The sequence below is a fragment of the Gavialis gangeticus genome, unplaced genomic scaffold, assembly GCF_001723915.1.
Source record: "Gavialis gangeticus isolate Ggan-Ray unplaced genomic scaffold, GavGan_comp1, whole genome shotgun sequence".
In the NCBI taxonomy this organism is placed as follows: Eukaryota; Metazoa; Chordata; order Crocodylia; family Gavialidae; genus Gavialis; species Gavialis gangeticus.
The window spans coordinates 2803094-2814470 of NW_017729005.1; the positions used below are offsets into that span (position 1 = coordinate 2803094).

Here is an 11377-nt window from a genome sequence, read left to right on the forward strand (position 1 = left end):
TTAAAGACCCCCAGGGTAGGAGCCAGCACCACTTCTCTTGGAAGTTGGTTCCAGATCCTAGCCACCCTGACAGTGAAGTGGCTCCTCCTGATGTCTAGTCTAAATCTACCCTCTGCCAGCTTGTGACCATTATTCCTGGTCACTCCTGGTAGTGCTTGGGGGAACAGGGACTCCCTCAGTGCCTGCTGGTCCCCCCTGACTAGTTTGTAAACGGCCACTAGATCCCCCCTCAGCCTTCTCTTGTGGAGGCTGAACAGGTTCAGGTCCCGTAGCCTCTCCTCGTAGGGCCTGCCCTGCTGCCCCCGATCATGCGAGTGGCCCTCCTCTGGACCCTCTCCATGTTGTTCGCATCCCTCTTGAAGTGCGGCGCCCAGAACTGGATGTAGTACCCTAGCTATTGCTTTTTGCTTCCTAGATTGATGCCTGATAACTAATAGAATGAATTGGAAATAAATGTATTGCCATGTGACTAATATTTGTGAAAAGCAAATATAAATATTGTCCCGAAGAATATCTGTTCTTTAACTGTTATGCAAGTAAAAGCCTCTTTGTGTGGGAGGTCATATAGAGACATTAATGAAAAGGGATGCGACTGTGGCTGAATCCAATAATTCAGACTGTTGCTTACAAGTAATTTTCACACCATCGCCTTGCTTTATTTGAGACAGATAATTCGTGGCAGCTAGACAGAAGGTCCTTATTAAAATAAATGCAAGTTTACTTTGCTGTTATGCAACCAGCTTCTCTGATAAGAAAATAAATATACAGCTCCTCATCAACTTCAGTCTTAATTTTACTTAGAAAAGTATTATGGAGTATATTAATGATCGGTAGTAAATAGTAATATATCAAAGAGGAGATTAAATTACTTTCATTTCTAGCCAGCAAGTAATGAAAACAGTGTCCAGTATAATTCTTCCGGGGCCAAATAGTATTATTGTCCAAAATATGTAAACTTTCCAGATTTGCAGTCACATTCTTACTTGAACTCATGGGAATTTGTCATTTATTTAGTCTCATGGGCTTGATAATTATGATAAATTTAAAAAGTAAACTGGGCAACTATCTTCCTACAGGTAGCTGAAGCAAAAGAAAATGAGGCTAAAATTAATGAGATGAGAGAGCATTACAGACCAGCAGCTGTAAGAGCATCTCTTCTTTACTTTGTTGTTAACAATCTGCGCAAAATCAACCCCATCTATCAGTTCTCACTGAAGGTAAAGCTTTATTTTCTGATAAGAAGTACAATTTAATCCCAGCAATTAGTGATCTAGTATATTAATGCTTTGTATCTTTTTATTGGATGTTAAGATTTGCAGTGCAATGTGTCTGTGAGAAAAAGAAAAGGAGAGTTGTATGTTTTTCCCCACTCATTCTTTAAAATATAATACTTCCCAATAATCTCTCTTTCTATTACATTCTAATATGGCTAGTAAAGTTTACCTTACCATTGTTTAATGCTCCCTATAAAGCTAAGTGAAGAGAGATTTAAAGCTTTTGTTAAACACCATGGTGCCAGAAATATACTAAGGGGAGATGTTAGAATGTGGAAGGAGTCTCTCCTCAAAAACCACCAGCTTTTCCAAGCTAAGAGAATGCGCTATTTTCAGACTGTCTTATGGGTGGGAAGCCTTTAGGAGTCTTCTGGAAAATATTGCCATTTGCCATCTCCCTCCCCCCAATCTTAGTAAAATTTTCTTTAAAGGCCCACTTTTCTGAGAAGGGTGGTTTTCCTCATAATGTCTGGTGTTTTGGACAAGTCATTTCCTCTGAAAATGGTTAACAAGTATGCTGCTCTTTTAAAGGATTTTTATTAGTTTTTCTTTTTTAAACCCTAATGTTTAGGCCTTCAGGACAGTCTTCCACAAAGCAATAGAACAGGCTGATGCATCAGAGGATATCCAGGGTCACATCTCCAACATGACAGAAGCTATTACATATTCCACCTTTTTGTATACCAGCCAGGGACTTTTTGAAAAGGACAAACTCATATTTCTAGCCCAGACAGCCTTTCAGGTGAGAAAAAAATAATGCAAAAGGTGGTGATGGTAGTGCTGCTGTAGGTATTTCTCTATTGGAAGAAGACACATATTTTAGGACAATACATCAGGCCATCCCATGTTTATTTACTACTTTACACACCTTTGATGCTCCTATAATAAATATTTACATAAAAATGCAAGTACAATTTACTAGTGTTGTTATATAAGCATCTATGGTACATAAAGTACTGTTTCTTTAAGCATTTAAAATGTTGTAATATGCCTCTGAGTGTAGAAATGAATATTATGAAAGGTGCTATTTGAAGTTATATTGCATCTTGTATTTAAAGGAGGGAATAAAAATCTGTTAGGGATTTGGAAATGTACAAAAAAAAATGAGTTGTAATTTAAGCCCATTACTTCTTGTCCTATCCCTGGTGTGCATCAAGAACAATTGATCACCATCCTTTTTGTAGCCAGCCTTTTAGTATTTAAAGACTGTTTTTAAATCCCTATTTACTCTTCTCCTGTCTCGACTATTAGGAAGGAGGCTAGTGCAGTGGTTCCCAAACTGTAGGTTGCAACATCAGCAGATAGGGTCATAGGGGTGGAGGGCTGTGGGTTGTGAGTGAGGGGCTAAGGAAATGGGGTCATAAATGTGGAGTCAAGCTAAGGAAAGATTTTGGAAACCTGGGCTTGTGAGTGTTATGTGGGTTCCAAGTGGAGGAGGAGAAAGAGAGAGAGAGTGATGTAGGTGCTCTGTCCACCTTGCGGCATGGTATCCATGGGGGTACTCTTGCTGCCAGGGTGTAGCACACACCCCTGCAACTGCCCTTGTCCAGCTCCTCCCAGATCTTCAGCCAGGGAGAACTGGAGGCAGCACAAAGGCCTGCCTAGCAGCCAGTGTGTTCTCCTGGAGGGCCAGGCCTCCGTCTGTGTCGATGTACTTTTTTTGCAGGCTTCACACCACTTTTTTCCTCGGCTTTTTTTTACCACCACATACAAATTTGCCACTGCATGCAAATTTGCAGCATAGCACATATTTTAATGTTCACCATGTGCAGTTTGTGGTGTCACAAAGAGATTTGTTGTGCCACAAACTGCATCCCCCTGCTCATCTGGATGTGGCCTATGTGTTTAAGGCGGGGGCATAAAATGGGGGAGTTTTATGTAATTCAGATTCTCTTTCTCACTTCAGTGGTGCTGTATGAAAGAATTCTGGGCCACAGCTGTGCAAGATTAACTTTGATCTTTAAAGACTATGGTTTTAATTGCTTTTTTTACTATAGCTAAATTATCATAAACTGTAGCTGCTGTTGTTATCTAGCTATTTTTAAATATTCCAAGGATTCTGCTATCACTGTCATGCAACATAACAGCAATTCTGCCTTCTGCAGAATTTGTTCAGAAGCTGCTCTGTTTTTTTTTTGAACGTCTAACAGCCTAAAATTGATCTCACTCTATTAATTGATTTATAATGTATTTTTCCTCTTTATTTTAAAATCATTGGGAAATGGTAAATTCTTTTATTGGAGCTTCAGAAGATTGTCACAGGAATTCTCAGTACTTTGTGCTGCCTATTCAATAATTTCTATGGAGTGTTGAATACTTTAAGAGAAGTGACTGTGAAGTAAACCTGATGACCTTTTTCAATTTTGTATGCTGTCAAGATTCTGCTGAGAAGTAAAGAGATAGAGTTCCTTGAATTGGATTTCCTGCTTCGATTCACAGTAGAACACACTTACAAGAGTCCTGTTGACTTTTTAACTACTCAGTCATGGAATGCCATTAGGGTAGGTTTGGAGAATTGCTTCTCAATTTGAAAGCTTATTTCATGTTATTTCTGGAGACATAATACTACAGCTAGGTAATGTCACAGAGAGTCATATATTCCATAATAAATTTGAATAGAACTAGCAATACTTTTGAATAAATTGTCCTTGCATTTTAAATGTATTGTTCCTGAGATGATAAAATAATGCATTTGTTTCATAGGAACATAGGAAAGTAGGGCTCAGAGGGATCTCAAAAGGTCATGTTGCCCAGCCCCCTGCTCATGGCAGGATCATCCCTTCATGTGGAAACCCTGGTCATCTGTGCATTCTTTTGTGAATATAATTTTGATAGTTACACTTATCCCTCACTCTAAAACCTAGTGTTACATTTTGCATGTATCATAATTTGATGTTTAACTCTAAATAGATCGGGTGGAGAAATCGAATAGAGTTCTGTTTAACAAATAAAGTTCTTCAAAAAGGACAATAGGTGCAAATTATACTTTAAAATAGGTAAACTATGGTTAATACTGTGACAAAATGTATTGGTATTATTCTAATAGTGGCAATGTATTTCTCTTTTATCTTAAAAACTGTGTGTGCATGCGTGCGTGCGTTCGTGTGTGTGTTCATCCCAGGCCATTGCTCTAATGGAGGAGTTCCAAGGACTAGATCATGATATTGAAGGGTCTGCCAAGCGGTGGAAGAAATGGGTGGATTCAGAATGCCCAGAAAAGGAGAAGCTTCCTCAGGAGTGGAAAAACAAGAACTCTCTTCAGAAACTTATCATACTGAGAGCACTCCGCCCAGACAGAATGACGTATGCCCTGAGGTAGGATCCTTGTTGTGGCAATGAAATATGCATGAAGGCAGCTTAGGCATATAGCACACTATGGAGAAAGATCAAATTTTAAACAACAGGGATCCAACATATCAAGCAAACTGGTCAGCCAGAGCTTGAGATTTTGATTATTGGCCCTTGGGCTTCGTACAAGGCCTTTCTTTTCTTTGTCAGGTGCTTGAGAAGATGGTAGAATGAGATTGGCATGTTTGAATTTTGACTTATTTACAGGGATTTGACCTGTTTGTTTATAGTTTATATACACATTCACCTTGCTATGAGAAAAAGTTTATTTGTAAATCAAGTATATTCCTCTCTCCATAGTTTTTCTCATTGTTTTACTAGACGTAGCAGTTAGCTGGTAACTTTCTAGGTCTCACATCTTTAAATAACTGTAAATTTCAGAAATAAATAAGCAAATAATGAGCAAATCAAACAAAAAACCCAAACAAACAAAAACCCTCGAACCCAACCCTCTAAGGTTATTTTTTAAATTCTTCACTTCTAGTAATAATACCCAGGTATCTTACTCATGCATATAAAACTCTAGCATGCATCAGCCACTGTGTGGCCAATAGATCCAGGGAGATACTCTTCCCTCTGTAGTTGGCATTGGTGAAGCCTCAGCTGGAGTACTGTGCCCAGTTCTGGGCACCGCACTTCAAGAAGGATGTGGAGAAGCTTGGGAGGGTACAAAGAAGGGCCGCCTTTCTGGTTAAGGGCATGGAGGGTAGGACCTATGAGGAGAAACTCTAGGAACTGGGCCTGTTAAGCCTGAAGAAGAGAAGGCTGAGAGGTAACGATAGCTGCCTACAAGTACATCGGGGGAATATCAAGAACTAGGAGAGCAACTATTCAAGAGGGCACCTCAAGGGAAGATGAGGTTCAATGAATGGGCGTAAACTAATAGAGGGTAAATTCTGGTTGGATAAAAGGAAAAACTTCTTCTCTGTAATGATCTCCAGAATCTGGAACACACTCCCAGCAGAGGTGGTGCAGTCACCCTTCTTGGAGGTGTTCAAGATGAGGCTGGACAAGCACCTTGTTGAGATCATCTGATCCAATAACTTCCTGCCCAGCAGGGGACTGGACTTGATGATCTTACAGGTCCTTTCTGGTTCTGTTTCTACAATTCTATATAACTTATCTGGCTAGTATGTTTCCTTACCTGGTACTTTCTCTGCCCAGCTGTCCTTTCTTGATACATTTGTTTTGGGGTTGACTTGGGATTGTATGGTATAGTTTTTTTGAATAGCTAGGGACTGGATGCAGGAGACCTCCCTCCCCCCAGTTCCTGTGTTTATTTGTTACTCACTGTCCCCTTTCATGAAAAGAAGCATGGCAGATTGTTCTCTACCCTCTTCACCTTTATGCTGCCCTTTTCTCAATTAGAATTTTTCCCCAGCACCTTTCTTTTAATAAAACTGCTGATAGTTCAGTAGTAGCAGTGCCTACTTTGAGAACAGCCCTGGCCCAAAGTCTAACAATGGAAGTTCAGTATATGCTCAGTTTATGCTTTATATTTACACAGGAACTTTGTGGAGGAAAAACTAGGTTCAAAATATGTGGAGGGCACAAGGATAGACTTGGCAAAATCATATGAAGAGAGCAGTCCAGACATGCCTGTCTTTTTTATCCTCTCTCCAGGAGTAGACCCACTTAAAGATTTGGAGACACTTGGTGAGTCTTATTTCCTTGGGAGCTTTGTTTGCATCCAAGGCAGTCAATCCTGCCCCTGCTGAAGGCAAAGGATTAGGTCCTAATTTTTTTTTAAATCATAAACAAACAAGAACAATAAAATTTTTCCCTATAAAGAAATAGAAATTACCATGGCAAAGTTGGGCTGGATTTATCTTCACTGAGAGAGTTAAGTTCTGAAGTTTCTCTACCCCCCACCACCTATTTGTGGTAAATTAGGTGGATGAAAAGTGCAAAGCTATAAGCACTACAGTATGAAGAAATTCTGAGGCTGAACATTCCTCTGCTTGGCATAATGCAAGTTTCTTTTGTGCTGTTTTCTACCTTTTGACTAGATGAGGGCCAGAGGGCAATTTTCTTCATGCTCATGTAATCTTGTGCCCCCTGTGACTAAATAATGGTCATTATACAAACTATATTCAATTGTGTAAGGCACTGTCGCTTTATACTTAGGATTACTATTCCCCACAGACTATACTGAGAATACCAGGTTAATACAGCTGTGACCTGACTGTGCTCAATTTAAACTCAGGCCTCACAAGGTGAGAGGCTTGTGCATTTACCCACTGAACCAATCAGTTAAAAAACTGATGTGATATCTACCACATGTTGCTCCTTTTTTATAAGGGAATTGCTTTGCACCCCCTGTAAGAGTTTCTAAAGCTCAGTAACAATGCCTAGCATCTATCAAAATGTCAAAAGGTTCATTATCTTAAAACCAAGGGAACAGATTTCTGCAGGCTTTTTCTAATACCAGCAATAAGGCCACTGTTGAGAGCTCGCAATTTTGCTTGTTGAAATTGTAAGGGTTTAGTGAAGTGCTTCAGAAGAACTAATATATATTGCGCCAGTGATAGTAAAATTAATGAGGCATTATCATTTTTTTCCCCTTTTATGCTCTGTTCATTTCCCTACCCCCATTGCTCCTTTTACAGGCAAAAAACTTGGGTTTACTATCGACTCTGGAAAATTCCATAATATCTCACTCGGACAAGGTCAAGAGATGGTTGCAGAGGGGGCACTAGAGAAAGCTGCTGCACATGGGCATTGGGTCATTCTCCAAGTAAGTATTAAACAGAGCCAGAGATGTTGTTTTTGCACTTGGCTAGGAGTATGTTTTGAAAGTAAAATGACTGCAAAGTAAGGATGGTCCAGCAAAAAACAACTTATCTGCCTTTCAAATGAGGCTTAAAAAGCAAAGCGTTAATTTTCTCTGTTTGCACTTAATTGTAGCAAAACAAACATTCAGGTACGCTGAGTGTGTATTACGTTCTGTAAAACTGCCATCCTATTCCCACTGGGGACAGGAGAAATAATATAAGAAAGCTTGTGTGACTAGACAGGATTATGTCCTCAGGAATACGCTTCTGTGTAATTAAGAACTCTTGTTCCATTGACTGGGTCATAATGGAGGCTTTAATAAAATTAGAATGACTAGCCCTTGGGAAGCTGTATAATTAGCACTGGAGTGCTGCTCTTCAGAGATAGCAGTAGCAGGTTTGGCCAGCATTGTATGCAGTGAAGATCCACTCAGCAACAAACAAAGAGCTCTTTACATGGCCTACATGAACTGTCATCCTTGGCACAACCACAGAATTTGACAGGAGGATTGGGAGGTGCTGTAACCAGCAGTTTCATATTGTATTTGTAGTTTATACTAATATTTGTAAGGGTCACATTACACTAAAACTCTGCAAGAAATGTATGTCCTGGACTTTGCCAATGAATTGTAAGTGCCAAAGTTATTATTATACTATCCAGTTTTATTTTTATTCCACCAGCATTACTGTTTGCTGTAGGCTTAAAGGAAATATATCTGCTGGTATCTCCATGTACTCATAATAAAATAAATAACAGTACTGGCTAAAAGCCCAATTGTGCATGGCACTGTACAAACACAGTGTGATTTCTTTTTTAATTGATATTTCAGTTAATGGTTGTTTTTATCATTTTATAACCAGCTTTACTCATCAAGTTTATCTACCAATAAGTTAACATTGTTACATTTCTTATTAAGCATAGAAATGCTGTTGTCTAAAGAAAAACAGAGATGAAGAGGTGGCACAATTTGAGGTTCTTCATTTCTTTCAGAGGTTATTTTAGCAGCCTATATTCAGCATGGTATTACATTTCTGGAAAGACCAATGACAAAAAAGCCAGTGCTCATAGGCTTTTGGAGATGTGCAGCTTCCCACCCAGTGTCTAATGATTTTTATCATGGTGTATGCAGGCTATTATTTTTAACTAATTAAAAATTGTAGTTCTGGGGAAGCTGGAGAAGATCCTAATTTGGAGTCTTCTAAGATTTTTGGACTAAACCTGAGTAGTTCTGCATTCACTAATACTAATAATATAAGTTGCAAGTGCTTGAGATTTTCTCTAAGTTCTTGGGATTTCATCTTTTGCCTTTTTACTCCAAAATTCTGCAAGCCGAAATATTTTTAAGGTTAAGTACATGAAAATTAAAGACACTGAAAGGTCCAATAGGAGCAATGGCATTTTATAGCCACGTACTGACTTCTTTATGTATATACAAGGTGAGTATTAAGCAAACCCAGTGACGTTCTTAGTTTTTTGTCTACCATCTCTTATGTCTTGATTATAAAGTGCAGCAATTTAAAAACCGTTAGTCATTAGAAGCCAGATTCTATTCCACTGTGTTAGGTGTCTATATGTGGATTAGGTGCCTAAGTGTAAATCTATTCTACCCTGATCAAGACCTGAAAGTCTATTAACACATCTACATTTGTAACACCATCATCTTACTCTTAAAACTGAGTCCCAAAAAAACAGCTAAGGTGAGGAAGACCTACCCACTTTTGTAATGACTGTTTTTCAGGGACTCAAACAAGGTGGAATAGAATTGCACTAAGGCACCTAAATCCTTTTACACAACTAATAATAGGTGAAATAGAATCTTGCCCTAAAGGCTCAGGTTTGTATATTTGAAGTCATTGCTATGGGCTTCAATGGAAGAAGGAATAGGTTAAAGTTGAGTAAGTAGGAGCAGAGGAAAATCCAAAGAATGTTGCTTGCAACTAATTGGTCAGAGTGGGAAAAGAGATAGAATGAATATGGGAGAGAAGTAGACTCATAAAGTCACGTTTAGGTTTCTGATAGCAGAACCTGTTTTGCATGGTAGCTAGTGGATGGCAGAATAAAGAGTGCCTGGAAATGTTTAGGGAAAATAATGCATATGATGCATCAAGATATTGCTTTAATTTTTGTATTGATACTGTAGTTATTAAACTAGTATTAGTTGTTCTTTCAGACCCTCCACTGTTGGAGAAGCTTTGCCAAAGAGATTCTTTGTTATTAAAATGAGTTTTAGTGGATAACCTGCCTAAATATTTATAATGTTGTTCATAGTTTTACAGAATTATCACATCCTCAAATACTATGACCTATCTATCTCTGCAATTATAACTTTATACTGGTTCCTTTGTTTTGTGTCTCAGCTTTGACCTCAGCATGGGCTGGAAATATGTTGCCTCAAGGGCCCAAATTCCACAGAACACTTAAGCACAGGGTTAAGTGCTTTGTGGAATAGGGATAGAATTACTCGCATGTTTAATTCTAAGTACATGCACTTGTGGTTTGCTGAATCTGGACCTGAAATCTGCAGAAGCTAAAGGAAAATAACAGATTTCAAGAAATATCCTCTGCCTAGTGCTCTTAACATCTTTTCTGCTCTCTTGGCTCCTTTAAAGAAGACGTGCCATATGGACTTAAATAAGGGTCTATATTTTGTTGTGAAACCACTATGGTAATGTTTTGCTTAAGGTATTTTTAATGTATGTGGTTACCTTAGTTCCAAAATGAGAAAATTTTTGTCTCCCCATGAAATTTTTGGCTGTTTTCCAATAGAACATTCACCTAGTAGCCAGTTGGCTGGGGACTTTGGAGAAACTCCTCGAACATTACAGCAAAGGAAGTCATTCTGATTACCGAGTCTTCATTAGTGCTGAACCAGCTCCCACCCCAGAAGAGCACATCATCCCTCAAGGAATACTAGAAAACTCAATTAAAATTACTAATGAACCTCCTACTGGGATGGTGGCTAATTTGCATGCTGCTCTCTACAATTTTGACCAGGTATAAATATTTTTTTTAATTACTACACCATTTTGCAACAATTGATGCTGTTGAACAATGGTCGTGGAATCCAGGAATTGCTACACTAAAACAAAATTCACAAAATGTGAACCAGCTCTGCCCTGTCCTATCTCCTCCCAGTGAATCAATTTCCCATCACCACAGGGCGTATGTTTCAAACACAAAGTTTTTATTACATTTCCCCGTGTCTAGTAAGGCAGCAGTGCAGGAATGACCAACAGGATGCTCCCCCTTTGTCTGTCAGAGATCAATATGTCACATGTGTTAGCTGCATCAACAACCTCAGTATCAGAAAAGTGTTACTGTCCTGGTTAAGTATCTAATGCTGTTCCTCTCACCTGCTAAGTTGGGAATGCTGTTTGTCAGCTCTTCCTTGACCTCCAAACAAAGTTTATGCTCAGTTTTAGTGAGCTTCAGAATACACCACGCCATTTTTCCAGACTCTTTCCTAGGATGGATTTATTAAATGATTGAGGCTTCTTTGGGTAGTGTTGTGACCGGGAAAAGAGTCCTGAAGGGCTTTATTTTGTGAAAAAGATGTCACTGTGTCTGGAGACCAAGGTTTGTTTTTAAAAAGTGAATTAGTGGTATTACATGTGGAGCAAACAGCACCACTTAAAGATTCTGCCCATGTGGGAGAGTCCCCAGGATTTGGAGAGAGTTTTTTAGCCACCACGCTACAAAATAGGCTGTTCCAAAAAAGCCCCTGCAGGTTGTTGACAACTTGAGTAATATAGATCAGCTTTGTAGTCTGAATCTGCCTTTAGACACACACAGTCATGTTGTCCAGATTGACTTGTGTATTAGAGCTGTGCGAAGCTTCAGTCCCTGATTCAGTTTGGCAGAGATTTGGTCCAGTTTGTTGGCTGAATCTCCGAATCCAAGTCGAATCAGGAGACCCTTTAATTTCTCTGAGTCAAATCGGAAACACCCTTCTGCCCCCCCCCCCCACCCCCACCCCCTGG

General features: G+C 39.2%; 1 protein-coding gene across 1 annotated transcript in view; it reads left to right on the forward strand.

Moving 5' to 3' along the window:
- DNAH11 (dynein axonemal heavy chain 11) overlaps positions 1–11377 on the forward strand; it is a 337309-nt gene that overhangs the window by 274166 nt on the left and 51766 nt on the right. Inside the window, exons 68-74 of the mRNA XM_019508567.1 lie at positions 1077–1217; positions 1846–2016; positions 3653–3775; positions 4396–4589; positions 6130–6278; positions 7232–7359; positions 10164–10391. Coding sequence (XP_019364112.1) covers positions 1077–1217; positions 1846–2016; positions 3653–3775; positions 4396–4589; positions 6130–6278; positions 7232–7359; positions 10164–10391 — 1134 coding nt within the window. The remainder of the gene's footprint in view (positions 1–1076; positions 1218–1845; positions 2017–3652; positions 3776–4395; positions 4590–6129; positions 6279–7231; positions 7360–10163; positions 10392–11377) is intronic.